Consider the following 15,998-nt stretch of genomic DNA (forward strand, 5'->3'; position numbering starts at 1 on the left):
GCAGAGGACAACTGCTATGAATACCATAACCTCCTTAAAACTAACAGAACGCACTGCCTGGTCCCTCAACGGTTATTGCTGGAGGGCCTTGAGGAAGGCATTTAAACTCTAAGGGAGAGTAGTAGCAAACAATAAAAAGGCAGTAGTGCCGTACAGCTCCCTCACAGGCACAGGAATACAACTGCTCCTGAAAACACACCTGTTTAAAAAGATTAGGCGCTTAAATAACAATAAATAAGACTATGTTGAAAGGTTTATAACCTCAATAGAATTCCATGCAAAAAGAAATCTGCTACTTTACATGTCCTACATTTAAGGGCATTTTTTCTTCAAGAGGGATTTTTCATCAAACAGCTAGTGGGGGAACAAAAACTAAGCCCAACTGAATAAAAACTAATTTGTACAAGGTCAGGATAGACTGGAAAAAAATGTAAACATATTTCATTATTAATACTGCTTAACTGCTTGTTCCTAAGGACAAAACCTGATTCCTTGAAATCTCTAAGTTCATGAATGATCTACTGAATGGGTATCAATCTGTAACGTGTGTGTGTGTTTTGTGTTTGAATAGAAGTGAGGAAAAGAGGTCTCCAGAGTCCAGATTTTCCGAGGGTAGCCAGGGAAGTTTATCATCGGTTCTGGAAGTAATATCGTGAACCCTGTACTCAGATTGTGTTTATTTTTGTTTCATTCTGAAACCTCAGTGTCTTGGGTAAAAAAAAAAAAAAACAAACAAAAAAAACAAAACTTTGGGTTTCAAATTATTTTCAGCAGCATGAGTAGTGTAGGGAGGATTGAAGTGGTCATCTCTGTCATCTCTTGCTGCTTTCCATGTGGCTGCTGTTTCCTCTTTCTTAAATTGGCAGAACAATAGTATTTTGTTTCCCTCACTGGGTTATACAATATTTACACAATAAAAATAGCTGAAAACCACTTGCACTTCTGCACTTCTAATGAAAACTTGGAACCTTTAAGGTAGGTCTACAGAAAGCCCCTTCTAGGAGGAAAGGCCTGTTATGAATTTATAAAAATAAAAAGCTAAAATATTTCAGTCAATTGATGATGGGACTGATTTTAATAGCAAGCTACCAATTCAAGTCCTGAGGCGAGACTGAAAAGTCAGCAAAAGTGTGAGTGATGATTCAGGGTTTTGTCTTTCAAATAAAAAACAAAAATCTTCAGAGGACATGGTCATCCCTGCCAACATCCAAATTAGTCATTTTTGCCCTGAAGAGCTTTAGAAATACAAAGCCTGGTGTCCGTAAGTGTACAAATGGTAATATTTCAATTTAAAACATATAATAAAGGTCTTACAAAACAAACTGGAAATAATTAAGGCCTCAGTGCACTTATTACAAAGTGATAGTTAGATCATTTAATAGTGCCCTCTCTCCAACAGTACAGGTGATCATAAACTGTCCTGAATAATCTAAAAAGCCTTAAGGATAGTCACCATCACATATGTGTGAACACACACATACAATTACAGATTGATACCACTACAGTAACTCAGTCATGAGTTGATAGAATTGAAGGAATCAGATCAGATTTTGTTACCAAAAAGTTAATCAGTGGCACAGTATTAATAATGTTTACATGTTTACATTTTTCCACTTTATTCTGGTCATACGCCAGTCTCATTTTATATAGTTAAGCTTGTTGTGGTCCAACAGGCTGTTAGATGAATAATCCCTTCTGGTGGAAAAACTACCCATTAATAAAGGCCATGTAAGGCAGCAGATGACTTATTGCATGGGATTTAGTGTAAATCTGTTAAATTTCTAGAAATAAATCTCTTCTTAAACAGGCAGGTTCTCAGTTAATTTCAGAGCTTTCCAAAACAGACAACCCCACTTCATGTAATGACTCACAAAGTGAGTGTAAAAGAAACATAGTGTTTGAATCTCTCTCTCTCTCTCTCAAGCTTTCTCATTTTCATCTTCACACAGCTATTTCTGTCGTTTTCTGTGCAAACAGTTGCGTGACCATGAAGGCCTTTGAAGAAAGGCTTTTCAAAAATTGTAAGTAGTTATCTTGTATGACTCATTGCGTTGAAACAACAAAGGCAAGCAAAGACAAAATATTCTTGGAGAGGGATCAGGTGTCAAGCTCTTTTGCTCTGCCTTCAAGTTTAATAGCCAATAAAACAGGTATAAAACCTGGTCAGATGATGTGTCATATGAACTAGTTTGTTTTATGCATGCTGGACCCTTTGGCAACTCAGGATGCAACTTCAGCTGCCATTATCCATGAGGGAGACCGAGAAATAAAGCAGACTCAGAGGAGAATGGATGAATTCATTAACAAGAGCACACTCTGTTGATTAAGCGATTTGGAGTTGCTTATGCCATCAACACTAGAAAGCAGAAAGCATGACTGGTGGTCTGGCAGTCAGAACAGAAACCCATCTGGCTGGATTAAGGATTGGACAGATCCAACAAAAATGGCGCAACATATGAATCCATGTGTCCTACGTATCTGCCCATCAGAGGCAGATGCCAGGGTTGGGGTGGCAAGTGGGTGTCGGTGGAATGAGATGACAGGACTTTGGGGCCTCTCTACTGAGATACAACAAATAAATCCAGTATGCAAAGCTATAGTTGGATCCACAACCTCAGAGGGTGGAGTGGCTGAGAGGCTGATGGACGAAAGGGGGGAGGAGACAAAGATTACAGGCAGCTGCATCTTAAGACTCCTTTCTTTATGTTCTGGCTTGAACCTTAGTTTTTGGGTAATTGCTGCAATGTTAAGTCATGGGTCTGCTTTCCCTGAAAAGTCCAGAACACAGATGTTAATATGCTCTGGGTCCAAGCACCTGTGTAAGACAACCAGTCTACAGCCACTCTGCTAGCTCCCTGTGGTCTTGATGAGCATTACTTTTGAGAGGGAAAAAAATCTGAAAGGATGAAAAAAGGGGTGGCATTTTTGCTACTCTTAGATTCTAACCACTAATGGCAGTAAAAAATGTAAATTTGGGTCTGATATGCCTGGTCATTAGCTGTGGGCATGCAGTAATGGATCACATGCTGGACAAGTGGAAAGTTTGACCTGATGGTTGTGCTAGATTAAAAGTTAAATAACCCAAGTTATTAAGATTAATCCTCTGAGGATCATGAATGTCTGTAACAAATTTCATGGTAATCCATCTAATAGTTGTCAATAGGTTTTGCCAATGAAGCCACTTCTAGAGCTGAAGTATCAGTGTGGATTGAAAAAGTGAGAAAGGTTTCATGGCCAAAAGTCATTAACACTGAAGTTCTTCTGTCCAAGTACAAAACTATGTGATTAACTCTGAACTACACATGGAAACCTAATTATTAAGATTCAGTCAACCAAACATGACACATGGCAAGTTTATATTCTCTCTAGTTCATGCTGCACACTCACATCTCTGGTTAATTTACAGTTTGGAATTTCTCTCAGAGCCAGAGAGCAGTGTGTAGCCCACAGTTATGTGACCAACTGTGATGACAGCGTTTGCAATACTGATGAAACTGCTGCTTGCCATTCTGATGTGAGGTTTGCCTCGGATGGCAGCCGGCACAGACTCTGTTCTGCATCAGCAGTGGTTAATCAAGCCAATGACAGCCAGAAGGCTGTCTGTTGGAGCCTAAAAAACATTTGACTAAAGCTGCTGCTGATTGTTTCATTTGAACTTAATTTTTGGAAAGTCAAGAGTCGTAGTGCATATGAGCTTGCGAAGTGATGAATAGTCGTCCCCCACCATGAAATATGTGGTGAAATATGGCTCTGTCTGCTTTAATTCACTACTGCATTTATTCATCAAGTGCAATATTTCATACTCCGCTGATGAACGTCACTTCTACATTACAGAATTTTCAAAATTGCATTAATTGGCTTAATGGAGGTGCTAAATTATAACTCTTTTTCATTGTTCCAGTATTGCAAGGTTTAGCTGTAGCATGATCTGCAAGCACATTTCCACTTAACCTTCACAGCAGGCGATAACTCTGCTGATTAGTCATATTCTCACTAGGCTTGGGAACAGGACCAAACCATTACGTATTGGTGACAGTAAGTTCTCGATGTTCTTTTAGCTTTCAATAGTTTTGTGCCACATGTAGACATCAGGTCCTTTGCCATGCTGTTGCAGCTGTAATGAAATCTGGGGAGGTTTGTTGAAGAATGGCAGACGTTGGGCTAGAACATGCTTCTCCAGAGTGTATGTAGGAGAATGTGCAAGTGGTCTTTCAAATGTTGACAACACTATTCATGTTTCTTCTTTTTTAGTTGGATCAACAGGTCAGCTTGCTCGATGCTCAGGTTAAATGATGTGTTATTAAGATTTGAGCAGGCCAGCTGCCATTATTGAGATTAGTGAGAGAAGTTATTAGTTCTAGATAGAGGTGATCAACAGGCGGCCATGACATGGCATTTAGTACTGTCCCACCAGCACATCATCAGCAAAAAAGTATGACAGCATACCCCTTTCCTTTCAGAACTGCAAACAAGCATGTGATGAAAAAGAATTGGATGGCAATCTCTTGATTCTTTTGTGGCTCTACGAGGGCTGATTGACAAGTTTGTGGCCTAAGGTAGAAGAGATGAGTTAAACACTGCGAGTAAGCACTGTCTAAGAAAACAGACAACATCGACCTGTGTGCTTTCCTCTGCCAAATATGGATTTGAACCTCCGACACCTACCCTGCTCATCTGATTTGTCACGTTCAGACTACTACTTCTCCCCCGAGAAGAAGAAGGAACTCAGTATTGACAGTGATGCTAACATCATCACCACTGTGGACCATTTTCTCAGACACTGCTGACTGCAATTGCCCAAAACAGAAACACCACAAAACGTATTAACTTCAAACTTGCATAATAACTCAGAGTTGAACTACACCTGCATGTAACAAGAACAGTTTAACTCTCTCTCTCTTAATCTCCTTCTACCTTAGGTCTTAGGCCTACATAAGGCACGGCATCACACATAGTGTCTCAAACAGACCTATTTACTCAATTCTGTGTTGAACTTAACTCCATCTACAAAAAGTATTCTTTCAGAGTTCGTTGCTCTTCAGTGGTCGTCAATATCTGAGAACAAAATTAAGTCTCCTCTGACCAAAAGAACTGGGTTAATTGAGGTTGATTCTCAATATGTGGGACATACTGACATACATGGCACAAATCCACACCAGCTCATATTACTAATTATCTTGAGTTATTATAGAAATATGTTCAGTTATTATCCACAGTAACTACTTCTGCAATATGTTGTCCAGTCCACTCAAGCCATCTATGAGGAAAATGCCCTGCCATGCCAGGCTGAGGCTGTAGAAAACATAATTCCATCCTAACACAGCTACTCCCAATGTTCTGCCAAATGCCAGCTATTATATACTTACCCTCCAAGGGCTGGACTGAGAGGCAGCCTGTAATTTTTCGTCAATCTCTTTACTGTTCATGCCTTGTTTTTGAAATTAGTCACCGGCAAGAGGTGGAAAGAAAGTAGTTGCGCAGCCATTATTTTGCGTACAAACATTTAATCAAAGAGACACATGCTTGCAGACTCACACTCACGCACACGCACACACCATCACCAGGCATGAAAGCACTCTAGTCAGCTGTCTGCCAGTAATGATCCTTCTCTGGCAGTGTGAGTGCGTAGCATGAATATGTCGCTAACCAGCTGCAGTCACACTGCTCACACATCTGCTTTTTATATTATGTACTTGGTACATTCTGAAGCACATTCTCTCTCTCCCTCACAATTTATTGTATACCTATCCCATCCCTTGTGTCCATTTGCTGGTCTGTGAACGGTACATTGTTGCGGTTAGTTGAATAATCTTCACAGTGAGACATGGCGAGACTAACCAGACTAAACAAAGAAATAAGACTGTGCAGCTGGCTTGTGATTCCTCTTCGGATGCTGTCACAGCAAAAGCATAAAGACTCTTCTTGTGTCTTTTGCTGGAGCAGTTTTGGGAATTTAGCTCATTTCCCCCAGTGCTGAACCTTTATAAAATAACTAAAAACTTCACAGACATAGTGGTCTCATCCCACAAAAAACTCTCTGTCACCATCTGACAAGTGTTGAGTTGGGAACGGGGAGTATGGTGTTGGAGGGTGGGCAGAGTCTGCTACTATAACCTGACATAACGTTGCCTCATCCTGAGATGTGACGTGCATGTTTAACTCACTGCCTGCGAACACACCAGAGACAGACATGACAGAGTGGTAGACTTTAAGGATGGAAAAGAGGGTGGTGAAAGGGAAAGTAACAACATAAAACCAGCTGGAGGGACTCACAAAGGATTCTTTTAGTGGCAATCCTGATTGGCACCCAATGTTGTCCCTGGGCATTTTAGACTCGTAAAACTTTAATATGCAGTTCAATAACCATTTTCCCCCTCCTCTATTCTTCCACTGAGGGATTAGAGTGGCAGGGCTCAGCCTCAAAAGAAATGGGAAAATGAGTGGCAGAAGGTTGTCCAAGGAGGGAGAGAAGGTGCCAGACATGACAAGACCACCAGTGGAATTGAGCAAAACTGGAAACAAGCCCATGCGAAAGAATTACTCACTACTTCAGGGTCTCATGGAGGTAATGAGCCTTAGTCTCTAAATTAGTGTGAGTCTGCAATGTTGACTACACTGAAACAATTTCTCCCAAAATGACTAAACCACTAATGGGGATAGGTTAAATAACAACAGCACCAACCTTGTTCACCAGTTGTGTGTTATTATGTGTGTTATTATAGGTGCTAAGTGTAATATAAAAGATAAATGAATAACAAAAATGTCTTCTTGCCTCTTACTACAGTTTCTGCATTGGTCACAAGGTGTCTTTCAGTTGTTTTTTATTCTTTTCTCTTTAAGCCAAAGTCTAACAAGACAATGCTCTTCTGAAGATGCTTCACATTTTGTGACCATAATCACTGACTTCAGTAAATGACTCAAATGCTGTATCTCAAATTGGATACTTCAGTTTGTACACTTACATGTTGTATAACATGTACACACTATACTCACTGGAGTGGTGTGTGGACTTTGAGAGGGTAGTTGTCTCAAATCGAACACAGCTGTGTTCGTGTTGCTATTGGGAAATGACAATAGCAACACATTTGACAACTGTCACCCGACGCCTGCTTTGATCACTTTACTTAAAAAGTAACATTTTGCTTTCTTATATGTGCCCCTTGTTTCATGTAACATGTAAATTACGCCACATTGGGTGCCGCCATTTTCACAAATTTGAAAATACATTGGTGGTTCCTCCCCTTTCACTGCATGGCCAAGATGGGAACCATTGAGTGTGACAAGTGTCGATCATTCCTCACTTAATCTTCTGACCATTTTGAGTGCACCATCCTGGTACTTAGAGTACGCTGCGTGTTTCCATACTTGTCAGTGTTAGTGCACTTGTGCACTCAAAATACCAAGTGTGAGTGTGGGAGTCTACAAAATTGAGACACAACACAAGACTATCCAGCGACAACATGTTACAAAACTAATTTATACTTTGAAACTAAATTCCAACACATTGCAGGTGAGGTAAAGATGAGCCTGTAAACAACCAATTCTCATAGATTGCTCTGAAACTAATCTGCATCTAGTGTAGTCACACCAAGCTATTATATCAATCTTTTATGACTACTGGTCTTGTAATATTTGACTGTGAGGGGATAGACCCACAGATGATGGGTATAATGATGTTCAAATACATTTTTAATATGCTCCAAATTTAATCAAACAATGTGCCTCTTCAAAAAGTGTATTGATAAATTACAAAAAGGCATAATACATTATTACAGAATATGAAACACACTTAACCTGGGTTTAACTGTTTTTTATTAACTTCGGTCTTGCAGTAGTTTGCAGATTGTTCCTTTTACTAGGCTACTGTCATACTGGAGGGGAAAAATGCCCAATGTTGGTTTGTCTGCAGCATGAAATACAGCTTCGCTGATCTTCAGCAGGAAGTGTGCATGTGCTGGCTGAAAAGCTTCAAATATACCGTCACTGATGAAAAGGGCCGAGGGGATGGCTACAACTCATCGGCTTGAAAGGCTCCCTCCCTGTACAACAGCCTCAACTCATCTCAGTTTGTTACAGACTGGTGAGAATGTCAGTCACCTCGACTGCCTCAGGTAACCAATATTTCACAGACATGGGTAGAGGTCCATGTTTCATCATCATGCACAGGAGTGCCTGGAGATAACCTGAGGGGAGCCAGCACTAGATACAACTGCTGTTAGGGCTTAACAAGAGTGCCATCCTGTGGTTAAGTAAAACATCACTAATCAGAAGCTCATTTTGCTGCAGACTAAGCAGGGCTTAACCTCAGCAGAAAACCGTGAAATGTTGTCTTTGACTGTGACTGAGTGAATCATAAACAGTCTCACAATGTTTGGGCTAATAGCGGTGCTGCTCTGATGGAAATCCAAACACCAGTGGCATTGTATTACTATCACCCGAGTTTGTGTTTTGTTTTCTCTATCATACGGCAGCACCAGTGTAAGATATTTAAGAAAAGGATAATTATTTACATATTTTATTATGGTCATGGTTTATTATGGTCAAGACAGTAATGACAAAATAAAAGCATTTGTAGTCTTATTTAAAATAATAAGAATATCCCTGCTGCTTATTTAATTGTGCCAAAGAGGAAGAAAAGTGACTCACTGCTGAGCCTGAATCATTAAATTACCTCTGCAATCTTGGCTAAATTGAAAAAAAAATTGTTTTGAGTTTCTCCTGCAACACTAGGGATGAGAAAAATAATAACACTCTGTTTAAAGTAAACATACATCATCTGTATCCAAGCAACTGTATTCTTACTTTGTATGGAAGAAGGTGGAGTTTTCTTTGCTCTTAGTGAAGGTGATGGGGAGTAATCTCAGCGTGATGTTCATCTTTCTGGCACTGGCTGCCAGCTTCTTTGCCTGGACCACAGAACATTAAAGACAGTCAATCAGCAACAAGAAAATCATTCAATAATTCTGATAATCACTGAATCATTTAAGTGCTGAGTCGACTGTAAAGTTTTTCTCTCAAGAAAGCTTCAAATATTTCTTTTCTACATGTTACCGGACATGAAGAAAAAGATGGAACTACACCATGAGGGCAGCACAGCACTCAGATGCAGATGTCAGGGTTTTAAGGAAAGGCAGTACTGTCAGAGTGGAGCAGTCAACTACAGTAGCAACAAACAAGACAGACTGACCCCACACACTGCAGCCACACTGCAGCCCAGAAAGGATTCCTTGGGAGAGACAACTATATTGATGACGACAATGATGCTATCGAGAAAGCTGCAAGCTGGATTAACATAGGCCAAGTAATCATCCCCCACTGACAAGGAGATTTTGAACAGGCACTGCACTAGTTCTTATAACAGCCCAAAAACATACCTAAGTTCATAAACAACACACAATAGCTATCAGACTGTTAATAAAGATTTCACAGCTGCAAACTCCAGACACAACGACCGCTCGGTGAAGCAGGATGTAACAGAGAGCTTCTATTCTTAGCCTTGAACAGATTTTTGGGACCACAGACTGTGTGACATTTCAGTTCAATGGAAAAGTCAGTGGGGGGGTGGGCATCTTCTCTAAGAACAAATAGATCTAAATACCAAACATCTGTTCTGCATCAATAAATCCGGCTGTGCAAGTTTCATTACCAATTTAACCAGAGATGACCTGAACTTCTCCTTACTGCCCTCATCTAAATTTGAAAGGACAGGCCTTTTCCTTTCTGGCACTCCTGTAACTCCATCATGACTTCAGATTGGCAGCTAATAAGACACAGTAAAAGAGATTTAGTAAAAAGCCAGGGCTATACCACGCTAATAACAGATTACTGCACTTGCAATGATCTGGAAGAAACCCAAATCCCAAAAGTCATCATGTGCCAGGCATTTATCTCTCACTGAGAATAAGCCTCATTATTTTGACTGATTTGTGACCACTGAAGCAGTGACTGCCTCTAAAAACTCCATAAAAAGAACATGCATCACTCAAAGCTATCAAATATCATTGTGTTGTGTTGCAGTAACAGTACAGGTGAAAGCTGGCAGGGACATTGAATCTTACATAAATGAGTGTCTGTGGTTTGGAGCAGCAGCAGTAAGTGTTGCGTAACTGCAGCCACAAATTATACAAGAGGAGCAATAAAAGCACAAAGAGGAAAACATTTTGATGATGCTGGTTTCTGCTATGGTAAAGCTGCATTTTTAATATATCTGTTTTCATATTATCCGAAATCTAGGAACATAATGACAGATCTGTGACATTCAGACTCTGCATCAATGGTGCTTTGTGCTCAAACACAGACAAAGTGGATGGACAGTGTTTACCAGTTTTTAACGTTAAGATGTCGACCACACTATCTGCCAAGAGAATCCACCAGTGTTTGTCACTGCTGTTTACATTCCTCCAGATGTAAATTCAAAAATTAAACTGTACAAGTTTTGCAGAAAATGTAACGTGAGAATTTTTTTCTAATGAACAATGGGGTACAAATTTTATGTCTGATTGATGATTGCTGATTAGAGCACTTGCATAATAAATCATGTGATCTCTAAAGAGCTGCTCCTAAATGTTACCCATACATTTCAGTTTATATAGGAGTGTGTTGTTTGATAAATGTGTCTTATTCTTCTCTTTTTGTCTTGTGTTTAGTCTTGGGCCTGTTCTTTCTCCAGGTGAAAATGGTTCCCTCATGAGAAAATCTCAACAGCGTGTTGCAAACTCAAAAGCTTTAAATTTGATCCTGTCTTAACTTTAGCTGCTCAAATTTTTCAGCACACAGGAGAACAGTCTTGGCTGAACTGCCTGAGCAGTTGTGAAATGTGGTCCTTTTATAAAGCGTACACATGAACAATAGTGACAACAATGCAGAGAGGGCCATCTGTTTTTTGTTATTAGATATAAAAACAACTCATACTGTTTATCAGAAACATACATGCGTTATCATTTGAATGAAATAAAATAACTACTTTTGAAAACCTCACCGCATGGTGTCTGAACGGTCTGTTCAGATGTACATTTCTATTTTGCTGAATTTCTGTTTTGCTCTTCAAAAAGAAAAAAATTGGATTTGTACATTCAAGTTTTTCTTGAATAGGATTTACCATCTGAAAAAACTGATAGCTTTGGATACATTATGAAAACCCAATGTTGGCCACCATCACTGTATTCTACAGTATTTGCACAAAACCAGTTTTGTTTCTATTATGCTTAATTCATTTTCACATAAATAAGAGGTCAATTGGTTCAGACATGGAAGATGACTCAATCTATGAATCAAGGACGTACTTTCATTGTGGTACGAGGAGCACGGATGAGACTGTCCCTGGTGGTGCCATCAGCAAATCGCCCTGTGTCCTCCAGAAACCTGTAGTCTACAGTACAGGTAAAAGACAAACAGTTAACACACATGAAAAAATCTTTAAGGAAACAGACACCTACTGCCACCCATGAATAAATCATATCTTTAACAACCCACATTATGCTGGTTCAAAATTCCACTTGACAATATTTACATAACAATTAAAATTCAACTGTTTCTACCAAAAGGTTTTAGAATAAATACTGCTAAAGTTATTCTTTATGTTTTCAGTTTTTTAGTGATGGAAAGGAGTAAATAAGATGCTGACCACTGAGAAGCGCCATTTCATCAAACTGTGAGAGCCTCACAAAGGCGGTTTTATCTCGGACTCCGCTGCATCCAGAATCATCCTTGTGTTTCTTCACACACAGCATGCTGGAAAATATACACCGACAAAATTTATTGAGTAATGCTTCAGTTTTTTAAAAGGAATATGATTTGGTTTATTTGATTTATCCACTATGTAATTCCCTAAAAGGTTGTGTCCACAGTATGCACACTACTTTTTTTTATTGCTATGGTGTCTATTGTATAGGGAGTAGTGACTGAGTGAACAAGGGGGTAATTTCCCAGCCTTTACTCAGCCATCACAAACACATATATCCCTTTCACTGACAAAAATAGTCAATTTTACAAAAATGTGTGCTACAGGAATACCACTTCTTTGATTAGTAAGTTTAATTGTATTATTGTGTATGTTGTGGTCTTATGTAAAGAATCTGAATACTTCTTCCATCACTGCAAGTTACAATATCAGCATTATCCTCAAAAATATCAGACTTATCCTTTAAGTAAAGGACCTAAACTCTTCTACTAACACTGCTTGCCTGCCTTTTTTGACTGAGATGTCTTAAATTAAAACAATGCTGAAGCGAATATGATTATTCCAGAGATCCTGTAATTGGTGTTCTGAAAGATCTTATTAAAGAATAATAATAGAACCTTGGGATTAAATCCAAGTATGGAAAGACCCATATTTTCAGACACTTGCTGAGAGACAGGTATTTGGCCAGGGACAGACAAACACTGTATCCTTAGAAACTATGTCAAAGGAATGCTAAATGATGCCTAAAAAACAGGCAACAATGAGAAGGGGAAGGACATCCCCTGGCAACCTTTGATAAATCTTAATGAAATTTTCAGGTATGACCTTTAATATGCCATTTACTACTTCAAGGTTATATTGTAAATGCTTCAGCATCCACAGAACTGGAGGAACAGGCCATGAACTGCTGGCATTCAGAGCGGCATGTTGTTGCTGGCCAAAAATCAAAGCAAAGTTCAGGCAGTAAAAACGAAAACACAACAATAAGTCAGTTCTAAATATTCTTCACACAAAGGTAGAGGAGATTTTTTTCCAATATTGTTCCAATACTATAAGTGATTACTGCTTTTTAATCAGGAAAAGGCAGAGCTATTTCTTTGGTTTTTATTAGTGATATCAGACACAGATGGAATACAGCTTTTATGTTGTATGAAATTATATGATCTCATTGTAGAGATAAAGCAGAGGATCAAGGGAAAATCTGCTCGCTAACAGAACTCATCTTATCCATGTGATCTCACTGCAGTTTTAACAATATAAACAAGTATTTATCTCTGATGACACGATAACGGGTCTTGGATCTTTTGTCTTAGTTCTGGAAAAAAATCTGCCTGCAGTCACGCTCAAAACTACTCAATGATCTGAGGCCATGGACAAAAGGAACCAGCACAAACTGTTTGCAGGAATATGCTGTTTGAGATATCTGTGATTGCTGTGTTCACTTTGACTAAATTACAAGAGCAGAGTCAAGAGTTTACGTGGATCTAACTTTTTCTGCTTGCTTCACTGACACTGTCCAACAAACACACAAATAGACTCTTTGAAAGGCCACATCTTTTTCCTATACCCATTCCATCCTCGTCTTGGCTTATGTTACATAACTTAAGACTCACAGGGAGATTGTTTGTAAGCACCTGGGGAAAATCATTTCAGCCAAATCCAAGCTTGGGCTTTATACAAAGCCGTGGGCAAAGTCTCTTTCGATGTAATACAGGTTTTTACAGCAACAACTTGGCTTTTCTTCTATTAGTGTAGGTCTATGATGGACTACACTGAACTTTCTGTTAACACAAAGACTCTAGAGCAGCAGTGCACAGGTTCACTGAACAACTGGCATATTTAGTGTCAGGGTTTCAGGTACAAGATAGAAAGAATATGGGTAGTGGAATTGGTGCAATGTAACCTCAGTCTACCTATCAAAGGATCAGTTCACTAGATTTTCCAGGAAATTAAACAACTTTGTCACTCTCACTTTTGTCTGAGTCATTTTTAAGGAAAAATGCCACAAAAATTTGAAAGCAAGCTGTAATCTCACCTGCAAGAATGTGTAAGGCAGCCGGGACACCTGTACTTTGCCTCCTCTGATCCACACACACCGCAACTGTTGGAAACACAACATGTTAACATGGTGCAGACACACACTGTGAGCAGTTTTACAGATAAACTGAGACAAACTGTACAAGATAAATAACAAAATCAAAAAGTGCAACACATGACCCACTTGAAAAAAAGATTATAATAAGGATAAAGTTGATAAAAAGATGATAAGACGACAGAAATGAGGATTTTACAGCTGAGCTTGCACAGTCAGGTAGTTTTATGAAAACACTGACTGTATTTTCAAGAAATGCACACAATGACTGCATCTTCCTAAAAGATAAGAGTTTTCGAATTAATCTGTCAGTCTTCCGAATGTCTTAATGGTCTGGTCACCTGAGGTGCAGGCTATAATTATGGGTATTGCCAGCAAAATAACTGGGAAGCCCCAGCTGAAGCTGAGTGAGTTGTATACTGCCAGGACATGAGATAAAGCACTCAGCAACTGGACAGACAGTTCCCCCCCTTTATTGTCCCAGTTTACGGTTCTGTACTCTGGGAGGTGCCTTTGACAAAATATTTTTATGCTTTTTATTCCAAGTAAAATCTGCATTTTGGATGCAACAAACTGAATCACAAATCTCAGTATCTTGTGTTATGTTTTAATGTGTAATGCTTTATTTTATGTGTTTCATCTATAGTTTACTAGTGAAAACTAAATGTTATTTCAGTGGTCTTCTGTTAGCATATTTGCTCTCTCACAGCAGCTTCAGTTCTTTGTAGCGTGGATTCAACAGGATGTTGGAAACATTCCTCTGAGACTCTGGTCCATGTTGTCAGGACTGCATCACATCTCTTGTTCTACCACATGCTAAAGATATTCTATTGGATTCAGATCTGGTGACTGGGGAGGCCACTGAACTATTTATACTATCTGAACTATCATTTTCATGTTTAGAAGCCCAGTCAGAGACTACTTTTACTTTGTGGCATGGTGCACTAACATACAGAAAGTAGCCATTAGAAGATGGTAACTTGTGGCCATAAAGTCGTGCTGCCGATACCAAATTCTTATTTCACATGGTACCTGTTCTCGTGCTTCATTTATGTGTTGGTGACTCAAAGAAATATTTCCACAGCGGTGGACAATAAAGTTGTATCCTATTCAAATGCACACACAGCCTGTATTAGCATTTATGACCGCATTTAAAATCTGTCATGTCCTGGTGTGACAATGTTAAGGACACAGTCCTCTCATAAAAAGGATTGAGGGCCGAATTAACTGTACATAAAACAAAAACAGAGAGTAAAGTAGGAGTTTGGGGGCGATATTATTGAGCTAACTGCGGAGCTAACTCTGTGGCTACCTAACGTCAACTCATAACGTTACCTGGCGTTTTGAAGTTGCATTTGATAATTAACAATAAGCGGTATTTGGTATAAAAACTACTCGCTATAATGATTTAAACTGCTCTCGACCGAACAAACAGTGAAGCACGTGAACCTGCTGGTTAGCGGAGTTAGCAGTTTGGTTAAACTACTCACTTCGAGAGAGAAATCTTTCTCTTTGTCCCTCTCTGCTCTTCTTCCTCCTGTCCGCTGATTTCCTCTCGGCTCTCCTCGGCTGACATTATGTCTGTTTTCGGTAAAATTACTGAGCACATTGCAGGAGGAACCGCATCCACACGTTGGACGCGACCGGCGGTATCAAAACAAACCCTCTTCCGCCGGTCGGGCACGTGGAAATAAGTTCCGGTTGGAAACCTGCTCGCTGGCGCCTCCTGGTGTCAGAGCATCGGAACTACAACGACCTCCATTCAAACATGCTGTAGCCTGTTTTTTATATGACCCTTATGTAGCTGCAAAATGGTCTATGGTTCACACATGAAGATGTAAACAATGAAGTAACTAATACGCAGGTATTTACATTTTATTCTAATTTATACATCAACTCCAATACAATATTGTTAATTGTATTGGAAAAAACTGTACTGGACTACATGTATTTGAGAGATAAAGTTACTAGTTACTTTACATTAAAAATCATGTGATATTCTTATGAAATATAAGGAATATTATAAGGTATAATATAGAGTAAAACTGACAGTTGTTGACTGAACCAGTGATTTCCATAAATCACCAGTGATTTCCATAAATTACCAGACTTTATATAGAGTAGTTAGTTGCTCCACCTCAAGCAGCTACAACTCTAAAATGCTGCTTATACACTGATGCATCAGTATTAACAATCTAATAATGTCATATTTCAGTCACTGGAGAC

General features: G+C 39.2%; 1 protein-coding gene across 1 annotated transcript in view; it reads right to left on the reverse strand.

The window, feature by feature from the left end:
- Positions 1 to 15,448, reverse strand: part of znhit6 (zinc finger HIT-type containing 6) — a 31,008-nt gene extending 15,560 nt beyond the window's left edge. The window contains exons 1-5 of the mRNA XM_018694025.2: positions 15,263 to 15,448; positions 13,716 to 13,781; positions 11,624 to 11,730; positions 11,283 to 11,368; positions 8,803 to 8,906 (exon numbers count right to left, since the gene is read on the reverse strand). Coding sequence (XP_018549541.1) covers positions 8,803 to 8,906; positions 11,283 to 11,368; positions 11,624 to 11,730; positions 13,716 to 13,781; positions 15,263 to 15,381 — 482 coding nt within the window. The 5' untranslated portion in view covers positions 15,382 to 15,448. The remainder of the gene's footprint in view (positions 1 to 8,802; positions 8,907 to 11,282; positions 11,369 to 11,623; positions 11,731 to 13,715; positions 13,782 to 15,262) is intronic.
- Positions 15,449 to 15,998: the final 550 nt, after the last annotated feature.

This window comes from Lates calcarifer, linkage group LG17 (genome assembly GCF_001640805.2).
Source record: "Lates calcarifer isolate ASB-BC8 linkage group LG17, TLL_Latcal_v3, whole genome shotgun sequence".
Taxonomy (NCBI): domain Eukaryota; kingdom Metazoa; phylum Chordata; class Actinopteri; family Centropomidae; genus Lates; species Lates calcarifer.